At 32.0% G+C, this 15211-nt stretch overlaps 1 protein-coding gene across 4 annotated transcripts in view; it reads left to right on the top strand.

The window, feature by feature from the left end:
- The window catches only part of LOC129227718 (adenylate cyclase type 3-like), a 327000-nt gene that overhangs the window by 255358 nt on the left and 56431 nt on the right, over positions 1-15211 (top strand). For 3 of the 4 annotated variants that reach the window (XM_054862320.1, XM_054862322.1, XM_054862319.1), the window contains exons 10-12: positions 151-289; positions 5034-5090; positions 6252-6296. In XM_054862320.1, the coding sequence (XP_054718295.1) occupies positions 151-289; positions 5034-5090; positions 6252-6296 (241 nt within the window). The remainder of the gene's footprint in view (positions 1-150; positions 290-5033; positions 5091-6251; positions 6297-15211) is intronic. The other variant, XM_054862321.1, reaches the window with a different exon arrangement.

Here is a 15211-nt window from a genome sequence, read left to right as displayed (position 1 = left end):
ACCCCATCCTGAATTAAAACTTATGAAAATTACGTAAATATCTTGCTTAAGATTAAGAAATAATGTTTGCATTTTAAAAGACATTTTAATTTTTAAATGCTGTACATAATGTACATATTATGCATAAATACATTTTTCCTTTCTTTTCAGGCGCGTTCACATATCCGAAAAAACTTTGGGTTTCCTAAATGGAGAGTTCGAGGTAGCACCTGGTGATGGAATGTCCCGAGAGGAGGCGCTGCGATCGGCCTGCTTGGAAACGTACTTTATTGTTCGAGTTTTAAAGCCAGTAAGTGCTTGAAATCAATTAAAAAATTACTCATCAACGATCTAATTAACAGATAGTGTAAAAATCGCTCAAGAGGGGATTTCGTAAACTGGTTTATTTTTATTAAATCCTTCCTGTAAAGTTAATTTAGAAACAAATAATTAGATAATGAATATTGGTATTGTTTACATTTTTGCTAATTTTCATTTGTTTTTTCCGCATCCCCAGATCACAGATATCGGCAAATGAACAAGACATCTTAGGAAACAACTAAAAAAAAAGTAGCCTTTTTTAGCACTTAATTTATAGGACTCGGCATACGGGCGACATATCCTAAAGAACTGCTCGAAAAATGAGTAGCCTTTATAAATCCTTAATTTATCCGCATAGCAAATAAACCACAAATTCTTAAAATCTGATTAAGAGATAAGTAGCGTTTATGAATCCTAAATTTAAGTGTCAGTAAATGAACAACACATGCTTAAAAACAGCTTGAAAAATAAGTAGCCTTCATAAATCCGTGATTTATAAATCAGCCATTGAAAAATCTATCTTTAAAAACTGCTCAAGAAGAAGCGAGTACGCTTTTCAAATTTTTAATTTATGTATTTTAGCAAATGAGCATCCCTTCTTCAAGAATTCCTCAAGAAATAAATAGTCTTCACAAATCCTTAATTTATATGCATTAACAAATCAGCATCAAATCTTCAAGAACTCCACAAGAAAATAATAGTCTTTATAAATCTTTAATTTACATGTGTTAGTAAATGAGCATCACATCTGCTCAAGAACTGCTCAAGAAATAAGTAGCCTTTATAAATTCTTAATGTATATGTGTTAGCAAATGAGCATCACATCTACTCAAGAACTGCAAAAGAAATAAGTTGTCTTTATAAATTCGTAATTTACTAGAAAATCGCCCATAAAGGTTTGACGGGGGGAAATTGCTTCTCCATTTGACCGAAGCCATTTCCTCTGTTAGGTGATATTTTGATAGTTGAAATTGTAACCGTAACTCCAGTGGATGAACCTTCAACTCCAGTAGATAGCGTTTATAGTTGCCCGCTTTTTCGTTTCTTCATTCCCCTGAAATGACACAGTCTTACCAGTAAAACAGTTAAGATACCGGATCGAGTTCAGCCTTGTTACAATAAAGCCTTTCCCTTCATATTAAACATTATCAAAATATATTATCGAAATATCATGCCGTGGCGCGAGTTTCATTGTCGAAACTCGCGGGTTACTCAATCATTGGCTATTATATATATGAGGATATGTGAGGCAAATGAGCATCCCATCTGCTCAAGAAATAAATGGTCTTTATGAATCCTTAATTTATAGATATCAGCAAATGAACATCACATCTTAAAAATGCTATTCGAGAAATGAGATTTTAAAGCACAAAATGGCAGGATGCATGTGTATTATAAGCTCTCATAAAAGATTGAAATGGTAGAAAGAAAAAAAAAAGAGTTCATAAATTTTAACCTGCATAATCATGAATTCCAGACACTTCTAAAAGCTATTTCTTCAATTTGCTTTTTTGGAAGACGTGACTCCGAACTTTATCTCCAGATTATATCAGTTTGTTCTGCAATACATTTTTTCACGATTTAGGAGAAACTCGGTTTTAATGTTTAAACAAACTTCGATCATAAATTATGTCCTATGCTTCCTTGTTTATTTCTTCAAAATAATAATAATAATAATAATAATAATAATAATATTTTTATCCTTGCTACATTTCTTTATTATTTTTTTTTTCCTTGAGACTTAAATCACTAACATTTCCGAAAGTTTTACTGCATAAAGAGCATAAAGAAGAACTTAAACCGTTGCAGGATTTTGTATACATATAAGTATATTGTACATCATACAACGTCTCCCCTACGGTGGTTCAAAAATACATGTGAAAAAAAAGTTTCTGGAAGAATACTGGAAGAATTTTAGCTTCCTATTTCAACTGAAAGAGGGAGCTCAACCCCCCCTCCCATACTTCATAAGTATGGGGAGGAGGGTTAAAAAATACATTGAACTGAAAAAAACAATGCTACATATTATAATATACACTTGTAATTTGCATATATACATTGAAATAAAATAATTATTCACCAAAAAAAAAACTGATGAAATTCGATGTTTCTAAACTTGTGACATTTTCTATCCTACGGCTAATGTTAAGTTAAGGGGTTATTGAGCACCCTCTTAAAATTTGAATAAGACGCTAAAACTTTTACAGCATTATAAGTCTAAAAAAAGAAGGGGGTGTCTAAAAGACTCTAACTGAAAAAAAAAAACTTTTAAAACCACTCTACCCTCCCTCCTTCCCCTCTCTAATGCCAAAAGAAATATCTGGCAACGCTAATGATGTATGTATTAAGGGAAACGGAAAGTTTTTTTTTTTTCAAACAAATATTTTTTTAATCAATAATATTAATAAAACCCTCGTTTTTAACAACTTTTTGCCATTTAATGTATGAATTTTTGACTCCGGGTCGAAAAAATCAGTTGCTTTTGGAGCAAAGTGTGTGAGGATAGCATTACAATGTCAGGTGAGTATGGTGAGTAAGGCAAACCAACGCAGGTCATTAATTTTTTTTCTAGGTTCGTTTTGAGAAGTGAGGTCTTGTAAAATCATGTTTCAGAAAACTCTAGTTGAAATAAAATTTTAAGTTTCTGTTGACCATCGATGAAAACAACTCGCCCGAACATTACGCCATCTGATTTTCCTTTACCCTGGTCATTATGTGACAAAAAATTTGAACATTTTCCTGATCAGCAAAATACCATAGCCAGATATTTTAATCCGAAATCAATCAACTGTTATCGGTCCGAAATAGAAAATTTGCTTACTAAATGATAAAATAATGCTGATAACGAGGGTCATTACACCATTCGTTAAAAATAAAAACTTGTTGACAATTTTGGCTTTAGGGGCCGTGGTAGCCCGATCGGTAGAGTGTCGGATTCGGAGCCGGAGGGTCCTGAGTTCGAACCTCGATGGTCGAAGATCCACCGTCGTCATTAAAGGGGTCTGGGCGACGTTAAATATGCTCGTGGTCTCAATGTCCTCCAAGTGAAACGATACCTCTGGGGATGCTAGCACCAGGTAGCTATTAGCTCCTGGGCTAGTTCTAAATTCTCATTAACTGTTCGATCCGGTGATGGTGCTGCCATCCATCGGTATAAAAAATAATGGAGGCAAGGCACTTAGTATGCAGTCCTCGACATAAATACAGTTGTAGCCAGTTGTGACTCGGAATCGGAAATCGGAAATTTAGGCTTTGAAAAAAAACGACATTTATTTTCGAATCCTTTAATACTAATGGTGTAAATATGAACACCCTCTTTTGTTTCTGATTTAGAGTTACTTTCATTTCTAAAAATTTTAGATTTTTGTCTTTTATTAACAACTAAAACAAGTATCCTAAATGCGAGAAGGAAAAACAGTGATTAATAAAAATGATTTCATTTCAAAAACGACGATTTACGAAAAGATTTAAAAACAGAACCAGAAAAAATAGGGTGTAAATATGGGCCACTTCAAAAAAGTCACTAAAAGTAGTTTAAAAACAGGGTAAAACTATTATACAAAATGGTTTTTAAAAAAAACTGTAACAGGAAAAAAAATTATTTAGAGAAACCGCTAACATAACTGGCTCTTTCAGCCCCGGCACAATCAGTGTGCCCACATTTGGAACAAAACACATTTCATCCACACCTCTCCTAGTGTCTTCGAAGAACTTTCCATTTTGAAAGCTGTAAGTTGAATCGCTTGAGAAATAATTTTTGTTGTTAAAAAAAGAGGTGGTACGAGGGCAAATCAAAAAGTCTTTGCGCCTATTTTTTTAAGCCAAAATATGGCTGGGAATACAAAACGAATGTGTACATTCCCAGCAATGACAGTTCCTTTAACCGTACCAGCCGTATCTACTTTTTGCTCGGAAGAGCAGAGCTGCTATCAATCATTTAAAATGACGGTCCGTCTTCAGACGTCCACAGCTTATGAGCAGCGAAATGTTATTCGTTTTCTATGGAGCAAGGGACAAATGCTAATAGCAATTCATAGGGGAAATGCTCCCCACACACGGGGAAAAGTGTCTATCTTGGAGACTCACTTGGAGAGACACATGGGGCGTTTGTCCCTTTTGCATCATAGAAAACGAATAACATTTCGCTGCTCATAAGCTGTGGAAGTCTGAAGACGGACCGTCATCTTAAATGATTGATAACAGCTCCGCTCTTCTGAGCAAAAAGCAGATACGGCTGGTACGGTTAAAGGAACTGTTACTGCTGGGAATGTACATGGTCGTTTTGTATTCCCAGCCATATTTTGGCTTAAAAAAAATAGGCGCAAAGACTTTTTGATTTGCCCTCGTATAATTATGGGCGCCCTTTAAATGACGTTGCATGTTTACACCAACTACACCTAATACGAAAGATGGCTACAATCACATATAACGTGAAAGCGTGCGTGACTAAAGTTGTGCTTCAAAGAGTAGCTTAAGGCTACAATTGAGTCTTAAAATGCGAAAAATTTACCGAAATTTTGATTTTCAATTTTTTTCCTTATATTAATCTTTGAACTGTGGGTTATTCATTAAAAAGAAATACTTTTTTCTCTATAGTAATAACAATAGATTTCACAAGAGAATTTCAGATTTCTTATTAAATGCTTCAAAAAATTTTATAACATGTTGTTAATGAAACATGGATTCTGATATAAACATTAATATAAACTTTTTCTTCCCTTTTCTCTACTTAGTATCCCATGGGCACACTGGATGAGAAAACGGAACAAAATGGCAGAAGTGGAAAGGATGTAAGAAACAAAAATATATTTTTTACAATAATTTTACTAAAAAAAATTTTATAGAGTTACTTTAGGGTATCAATGTCTTAAATACTAGAACAGAAGTGTATGATTATACAGGTATTTGATTTATCGTGTCTTCTTTTTTAAGCACTCAGTTTTGAAAATATTTTTTATGTTACTACATTTTTATAGTAAGAATTCAATTCATTTCACAGTAATAGATTATTATTCATATTCATTCAATCTAAGTTTCTTTTTAAAATCTAATGTCTTTCATGTTATGGTTAGTTTCATTTTCAAAGTTGCTTTAATTGTAAGCATTAAAATGAATACATTATCTAATTTATTTTCTGAACTTCATTTCACAAATTAAGCCTTTTATATTTATAATTCCGCATAATATTTTTAATCTGTTTATTGACGTTGGTAGGTTTTATCATTTGTAGTTAACTATCAATGTATTGCGTTTATGTCCTAGATATTAACGATATGGCATAAACTAGACTCAAGTTTTAAACTAGGTCTAAAAGATTTATGTTTTTTTTTTTCCGCAAACGCTGCGGTCAACGGAGAATGTACCAAATTATTTTGTATTTCTTAGTTTTACAAATAAGGTGAAACGTTGTTTTTTCATTATTTAATTGCATCATTTGTATTGTTTTTATTAAAAATGCTATTATTTTCTCAGAGCAAACATAAAATAACGCTTCCATTGTTGGCAAGTGCAAATGAGTTTGTCAGACTGGAAGAGCTAGTTTAATTTATAAGTAAGATATTCTATCATTGGCGTCGTTTTTGTTGTCGTGGTGAAAATAAATTATCTATTGAAAGAAATTTTCTCAAAACAGCATTGTAGAAAAAGCTATTCTGCTGCTCGCCAAATAGTAACCTGAATGTGGTCTGGAACTTTTCCATGCCGGCAGCCTCAAAGTAAACTTGTTGCTTACTCAAGTAGTTATGCTTGCTCTGAGATTCCCCCCCCCCCCCTTGTTTCATGAACCTTTACTAGGAAGTGTTTCTAAACTTTTTATTCACAATTACGTTTTAATAATTGTTTAAAATTTTGTTAAAACAATATTTGTGCTCCTAGCACAAACTTTATTTCCTCCTAGGGAAGCCTAATTAATTCGTTAAAATTCAAAGTGCATTACTTCTTTGTATCTTTAGGACATGGAAAATGAGAACGGCTTGGATGACCTTTTAGACGAACAGGTAACGAAACGATTAGTCGCCAAATGTGGCTATCCTTCTTAACTAACATATTACTGGAGAAGGATTCTTTCAATGTAACCCTACTTTCCTCTTCGGTTGAGTTAACATGGTGCTGGTCTTTCCAAACGTTTTAATTTCCATGCTGATTTTTTTAAAGGACCTCTTAGTCCTTAGGGAAATTTCCGATTCGTTGCCAGAGTTTGGAAACAATTCATCCTTGAAATTTTTTCCTTGAAAACTTTTCCTGGATAGACTCTTTTCTCGTAAGAAAACTTTAAGAGAGATTTTTATTTTGCTTCCGAAAGAAAAAATTGACACAAGTTGGAGGAACTTTTCAAACTGTGATAAAATTTGATTTATAGTTCTTATATTCACGAAGTTATTGTCTTTATTCTATTTTAGGTATAAGAAAGTGTTCACTTAAACTGAAATTTTATGTATGTTATTTTTAAAAGTTGCCCAAAAAATTTTTCTCCTTTTTTATTTGTTCGAGAGGAAAGAAAAAATCTTAGTTTAGTAAATGCTGAGAATAAATTCTCCGAAATATCTAAAAACCATTTTCTTTCCCTCTTTTTTCCCCTTCACAACATGACAGAAGTAGACGGACGAATAGCAAAAATCATTATTTGTGCCTAATTTTTAAACTGCATTAAAATTGTTTTTATATCATTATTTTTGCAACGTAGTTTAATAGACTTACTAATAATTTCTTAAAATAAGAAAAAATCATGAAATTTTTTTTCCCGATTTTTTAAAATTTCTTTTTTATTCTCGTTGCAAAAAAAAAACTATTTCTGTACAAGAGCGCATCATGAGGCACTTGTGTTAATACCTCTCTCCCCTCATTGAACACTTCTTAAATTTTACTCACTTATATTTTCATAATAAAGATAACAATGCTTAAACAATTAAAACAAAATTTAGAAATTCACTACTAATTATAGTCCGACCACGAATAATCCATGGGGGAAATCAATTTTTAAGCTATGTTATTTTGATTCTTACCCCAAACCCCGATTTTACATTTTCCCGCATGGTGCGTTTTTTATCAATACTCCTATAGAATATGTAAAATCGGAGTTCCACACAGATCATAGGAAGAAAAATAAGTCACTTTCGGTAATTGAATAGAAAATTTAGTTAGTTTTCGCAAACAACTGTCACTTTTAAATAGTTACCCGAAAAATAAAAGCCATTCAAATGAAGATTGCTTGCAAATCGCTTCCATGGGAATATTATGAAATTTCAACATAGTCACGTAAATTTCCAAAGTCTCCTCATTCCATTTAAGTGCGAATAGCGCGACGCTCCTTAATTAAATACTGTTCCATGAAATTTCAAACATTTAATGGTTGACAGTTGACATTTTGCAATGATAAACGCAGCGAAATTTATTTAATTTAGTACCGAATGAAATGTTTTGAATGTTTGACATTGATTCGTTTGAAAGCGTATTATGTGCGGATGTTTATCGAGCTCTGTTCAGTATATTTCGTTATAGGTTAAAATTGTTAGCAAATGTAGAATGTCATACGTTAAGCACGATACCATCTCATTATTCATTCAAAGGGAGGGGGGAATGCAAAGAAAAATGTTAGTTTTAAGACTTGAGAAAAGAAAACTAGATTTAATGCTAAAAATATTTACTTTTTTTTTTAATTTTGTTTTTTTTTTTTCGAACTTAAAAACATTTAAAAAATTTATAACCTGAATTAATCATCTTATTACAAAATTAAAAGGGAAGGAGGAATATAAAGAAAAGTATTACTTTTTAAAATTGGGAAAAGAAAACTAGATTTAGTGCTATTTTTTTTTCCCTAACTTTAAGAAGCATTTTTTAATTGAAAAATATTAGCACAGCACCCAATGCAGATTTTGTGTAAAACAGTGTATTAATATGCAATAGAGCATCCTGATACAAGAAACAAAAACGCATACCGATTTTTAAGTAACAGGAAAAAAAAATATATACAAGGGTTGATCCAAAAGTAAAGTTCCCATCGATTTTAAATATACAGCACTGTCTATTCTCATTGAAATTTACATCGGTGGAGAGAAAAAACGTTTCTCTATTTTATACACAATCGCCATCTTTTTCTGTGCATTATTGTCGACGGTGCCTTAACTTCTGTATCGAGTGTCACAGAATTCCACCGCCGGAGTCGGACATGACAGTCAACAAACCAGTCCGTTCTTGATTGCAGTTCGGAACTCGAATCTAGTAATTACCTTTTGTTTCCTAAATTTAAGGAACACTTTGATGATCAACGTTTCCGGAGCGACTACGAAGTCCAAAAAAAAGGGGTGAAATGCTTCCTCAGCGTGTTGGCAATAGAATTCTGTGACACTCGATACAGAAGTTAAGGCACCGTCGACAATAATGCACAGAAAAAGATGGCGATTGTGTATAAAAATAGCGAAACGTTTTTTTCTTTCCATCGATGTAAATTTCAATGAAAATAGACAGTGCTGTATATTTGTAAAATTGATACGAACCTTACTTTTGGATCAACCCTCGTATATAAATATTTAAAAAAAATTAACGATACTTTAGCGTAGAATCGCTAAACAATTGCAGGTGCGTGTTTTGGGGTGACAAAGAAAAAAGTTTCAATCTTCCCATATTAAACAAGAGTCACCAAGTAAGCCATTTTGGGAAGCTGCTTATCGTTGGAAGCACAAAATGTTTTCAGCTTTGAAAATGGGGTTCCTTGTTACCTGCAAACGTAGAATAGTTTTCTAATTTTTGCACTTATATTTCATTAATTTTATTACCTCTTTATCCAGGTTTCAGAGTAACAGTGAATCATTTATTCAGTGATAAGAATAAAAAAATTGGTTTGGTCTAACTATTTTTTTCACATTTCTCCTGTCATCATTTTTTATATTTATCCTATGCGTTGAATTGGAGCTTTCTTGCGACTTAAAAACTAATGTTTGCAATTTTCTTTGCAAGTTTTGGTGTTCCCTTCACCAATGATAAGCGGTTTTTTGTAACTGACAGCAAATTGTAAGCGTTTTTTTAAACATTTTTCAACCGAATTTTGGCAACAGTTTACTAAAAAATAACTGGGCATTCTATGTCTTATTTACTAACAACATTCTTCATTTTCAAATTTATTTTATACCTTTTCTGAATTCTTACATCTTTTGTAGATTTTAGTAACTTGTATGATTTTATTGTTTTTGGAATTGCATGGTATTTTGTTGTTTACAGAACACTGTATTCAGCATAGTCTGTACTTAGAATTTAATTTTGTTTATTCTTAAAAGGTTTAGTTCCAACCGAAATTTGAAATTATAAGAGCAAGGGAAGGAATAAAATGAAAAAAAACTAAAATATTCAAATTATTAATATTTTCATTCATTATTACGTAATTTTTTCTATCATCATGCTTCAAAATTCGCCTAAGTAAATGAAATTTAAATCCATTAACTGCGTTTAATTTTGTATAATTTTCCATTCAAATATTTGTTCACATGTGTATTTATTCACTCATTATATTCACCCATGTCTCCAATTTAGGCTTTGTCTTCACCGGTCTTTTGCAATTTCAATTAATTTCATTAAGACAGCATTTTCAATGATGGGATAGAAGGTTTCATAATGCATGTTTACTCATCTAACAGTCCATTTCCGAACTCAGGTTTTAGCATGATTGGTGGATTCAAGTTACTATTCTGCAGAATGAATCTAATCATCATTAGAGGTCTTAATTTTATTGGTTCAAGATTCAAACTAATTAATAATTAAATTGTGACTACCCATTTAAGAAATTCGGACGAAAAATACATTTCATTTTCATATGATTTTTCCAACTACGAAGTCCAACTCCTTCCAAGACTTCCTTTTTTTTCTATTTATTTATTTATTTATTTAGATCAGCGTTTCTTAAATTGTGTTCCGCGGAACCCCAGGGTTCCACGAAACTCTCTCGGGGTGCCGTGAGACTTGCGTGTTTTCATTCCACATCTTTCAAATTTGTCACTTAAATCGATAGAAACGCTTTCCCAAAATTAAAACTAAATTTACTTTTACTTTCGTATACTAATCTGAGCTTTATTACCCATCAGTGTTAGCCATTAAAGGAATAATTTTATTTGTCACCTGTAATTGTGTCTTTTTAGATTCAAAGCACCTCTTTCTCACTTTTAAACACATCAATTTCGAAAAACATCCGGAAGAAGCTACTGCCTCCTAATATCACCAAAGATAGTTTAAAAGTGACTTTAATGTTGAAAAAATTATGGAAGGACACCCCAAATTCCTTTTTCCTGCATCATTACCAAACATTGCCTAAAATTACGATTTCTGACGTAAATTTCAAATATTCTACTATTAATACTAGCCACTCTCCCAGTACCTATGGCAGCAGTTGAAAGCACAATTTTAACGTTTAACGAATGAGAACCAATTTAAGTCAATATAACATACAGTGACATCAAAGTGTCTCTGATGTGTAAATAACTTTAAAAATTGTTGTAAAATAAGAGACATTTTAATTTTTAAGTTTTAAAAACTTTTTCTTTGTAAATTTTGGTGAATTATTAGCACTATTGTAGGTAAAACACATTAGTATTTCTTTTCCTAACAAAGAAAATATTTTAATCATACAACTCGTGCATAAATTCTGAGGTTATTTATCCCTTTTAAAAATACTCAGACTCACAAATAGGCATAGCCGGCTTGTACGAGGGGGCAAGGGGAGCAATTGCCACTTTCAACAGTAAAGGGACTTTACCCTTCCACTTTTCTAAGTTCAAAACTAAGGGTTGAATGCAAAATTAAGGTAGACCGGGGCACGTTTACGCGGATTTTTTTCAATGAATTTTCTAAATTTTATGTTTTAACTTAGGAAATTTTAGGCATTGCGGTTTTATGAAGCAGTTGATTGAGTCAAAATTGGTATATACAGTTGTTGCTCAGTTTGTGTTTTAAACCGTCAAAAAAATTATCTATAAGATTCGAATTTGTAACTCAATTAAAAATTAAATGATAATTTTAAAAACTAAATTTCCTGAAAATACTAAAATGTTTTGAGACGGTTCGGGGCGAAAAAAAGCGCTTGCGTAAAGGTGCTCAGACGTCAACGAGTAAACTTGCCCTTTAGCAAAGTTTCGATTTATTTTTAACGTGCAAAAATTTTTAATAACATTTCAGTTCATACAAATACAATTCCCAAAAAAGGGATAAAATTTTGCTAATTTTTATATATTTGTTCTTTTTAAACTAAATATTTTTTATTCACAATAGCTTCGAAACGTTCAACTCAACATTTACTCGACTTGGTAGGAAACAGATTATTCTTTCTGTATGCTAGACCGATGCTCAAAAACTTGAGAGGACATTTGCTAGGAAGCAGCATCAATCTGTTATGACTGTTGAATCTCCAATTATAATTCGGTTTAAAAAAAAAGGCGCTGCGTAAACGTGAACTGGTCTACTCTATAGTGATGATCTATTTACGTGTTTAAAGAAAGAACTGTGACTTAATTAAGTCCTTGTTTTATGCTTTTTTCATGTTATTATTTCGTGAAAAATAAAATGGAACTTTGCTTTTGGTAAGAGGGAATCTTCTGTGGCCATCAGGTTTTTGAGTCCGTTAATCGAATTTTTCAGAAGAAGGTCAATTCATTAATAATGACGAAAAATTTAACTGCCCAATTTTTGAAGAAACATTTTAGCTTTAAGGGTGTGTCTCTCACCAAACCTGCCCCCTCCCCGCACCTCCTTCGACCCCCTCTTTTTTGGGGCACCAGCCGCCTATGCAAATATTAGTTATTGGTGTTTTATGATAATTAAAGATGATTAGCAGTAATTACCAAGGTCAATCATGAAGTCTATTTAATTATCACTTTAACGGCAATTAGTTAATGTGACAGTCTCTTTAAGATAAGAAGCTGGACTCGCCCTTCAACAGAACCTTAGTTATACCACTGCAAAGTATTGACAAAAAAATTAAGAGTTCTACGAAAAAAGTGAGTATTTAAAAGGGTTCCACTGATCAAAGGAATTAAGAAACGCCGATTTAGATGAAGGATGCCAGTTCCTTTTAAAAATTTAACAGTTTATCCAGTTATTACTGTTAATTATTTGATTTTCTTTTTTGTTTATATGTTTTAAAGTTTGTTTTTTTCAGTGATCAATGATTGTTCTGTTTAAATTCAATCGATATCTCTTCTTTTAGCAAAGAGGAAAACCTAATACTTAATTTTAACTAAACTGCAATTTTTCCAGTGTTTTCTGTACGTCGTAGAAGAAAATAAACATTTTTTCTAAGTATAAATAATCAAAATGAAAAGCTTTCATATCTTTTGTGTCTTAACAAACAATGATCAGTCGGTTTTCTTTATGACTAGATCATAAAGGCTACACATTTTTTTTTTTTTTTTTGCAAATTTTTAATCTGCCAAGTGTTAGTGATGTTACTTGTTATCAAACAGGTTCTTCAGCTTATGATATTCAAATGCTTTAAAATCAAGTTTGAAAAATTCATTACAGGTCGAAAATATTTAGCATACATTTTTTGAACATGTTTGAAAAAAAAATGAAATGCCAGATAAATATTTCCTTAGAATTTTTATCGTGTGACAAAATGTGAAATTGTAAAATATTACTATGTAATAGGGAAAAGTTTGTCATATGTTTCCTTCGCTTTTTCTTTCCTCTCGAATTCCGAATTTTAAGAGCTACATGTGACAAATAAATATTTTCTTTTCTTGTTAAAGTTCAACTTTTACTATAATGTGAAGCAAACAAAAGATAAATGTATGCTTCTTAATATAAAAGTTATATCAATTTTGACAGGTCTTTGTTTGAGGTGTTAATATATGTGTTAAAACTTAAAAAAAAATTAAAAAAAAAAAAAAAAAATTTTTTTTTTTTTTTTTTTAACGAACAATTTTTACGATTTCTTTAAATGCCAAGTGTTAAGTGTGCTCTTCCAAATAGATAACAAACATTTATTTCGTCATTTCATCATTTTCCCTCGTTCCCTCACATAATACAATAAACTATGCATAAACCCTTAGTAACTGGCTTCTAGCAATGACATAGAAATAACTCTCCGAAATTGCGAGGAACTAGACTCAATTCCATCACACAACTCAAAATAGACCCCGGATGTTTCTCCTTAATTAGCTATAATCTTACACTAGTGAGATCCAATCCTTTTAAAAACAGTCCCAATGCAATTATTGACCGCCGTAATTGCATTACCCAATAAGATTAAAGCACGTAATTGAGTATATTAGTCAAGCGACTATGATTGGCAGGCGTAGTGCGACGGGAGTAGCATCCACCAATCAAATTACCCACCATAACGTTCTTCGCTTTCCAAATTTGGAATGGTTTATGGGAATAGGTAAATACGTTTTAATGAAGTCTGTGTTTGAAATGCACTAAATTAATTTAAGACTTATTGAAATTGTGTCTGAAAGGAAATTTAAGAGCAGGTTTTAAGGGATTTAAACTCAACTGCTGAATTATGTCGAAGATATTTTGTCCAATTTACTACTCAACACTTTCGAAGTGCGTAATATAAATATAATTTGAGATTATCCTTTGAAACAATTTATTTTCTAGTTATGATAAATGTAGAAATAATTAAACTTATACGTGATATATTAAATAATAACTTTGAACTGCATATGAAAAGGAAAGGAAGCATCAATTGCGTTAGAAAATTGGAATTATCTCAAACAATGTCAAAGAATGTACTATGCAGCAATTCATGTAATCATCAATTAGTATAACTAGAAAGTCACCCGTCAAGGTATGACGGATGAAAATTGCTTCTACTCTTCTACATTTGAACGAAGCCATTGTCAGTTTGATAATAGCTTGATATTTGAAATTTTAACCGTAACTCCAGTGGATTAACCCTAAACTCCAGTGGACAGCGTTAACTTTCAACCACTTTTTTGGATCTTTATACCCCTAAAATGACTGTAATGCCAGTAAAACAGTTAAGTTATTGGATCGAGTTCAGCCTTGTCACAATAAAGCCTTTCCCTGCATGTTAAACATTACCAAAACATATTATCAAATTATCATGCCATGGCGCAAGTTTCATTGTTGAAACTCGCGGGTTACTCGATCAATGGCTATTATTCATGTGAGAATGCCATGTGTAAGTTTAAAACAGTAACTGTACTTGTTTTTTGTCATCTATTGTACGTCAGCTTTACTGAACAAGCCTGCTTATTTAGTTGCCATGGAAAAAAACGCACAAAAATAATGTCTAATTTCAACACTTTCCTATATTTATTATTGAATCCAAAACGTGTCAGGATGGTACCAATTTATTCAAAAACGTAACTGGTACTTAAAGACTTTTGAAACGTTCAGAAAGATTCCAGATTCATTTCAGGAAAATTACTGACTTTTAGTAGAAAACATCCCTGTTTCTCCCTGATAAGTTACTGTGCGAAATTAGACACTTGAGCTACCCATTCATTCCCAGGAATATTGTAAAGATTTTTTTTACAGTGCATAGTGTGACATAGCAAGTGGAAGGGGAAATATAAAGTGTGACACTTTATGCCAAAGTAGGGAGGGGGATAAAATATATTGAAAAGGAAAGTATGACGTCATTTATGGACAGCAAGTTAGCCACAACTGATTTTAATCGGCTACTTATTCCAAAATTTTCACTGACTTACAGTGCTTGCCAAATTATTAAACTAAGACTGTTTTAAAAGCAAATTCTTTATTGATTACATAACTATTAACTATAGACACATTAACGAACAGTGAAATAATTTTCTAATATTTAGTATGCATTCCCTTGTTCTTGATGAGCATTTTAAGTCTTTTTGGCATACTTTTCACATGGTTTACACCATTTCTTAACTTTTTTAAAAAGGAGGTAAACAATTGTTTGTACTCACTATTATATATACTCACATACACA

The sequence above is a fragment of the Uloborus diversus genome, chromosome 8 (assembly GCF_026930045.1).
Source record: "Uloborus diversus isolate 005 chromosome 8, Udiv.v.3.1, whole genome shotgun sequence".
In the NCBI taxonomy this organism is placed as follows: Eukaryota; Metazoa; Arthropoda; class Arachnida; order Araneae; family Uloboridae; genus Uloborus; species Uloborus diversus.
This window is presented reverse-complemented; position numbering and strand designations above follow the sequence as displayed.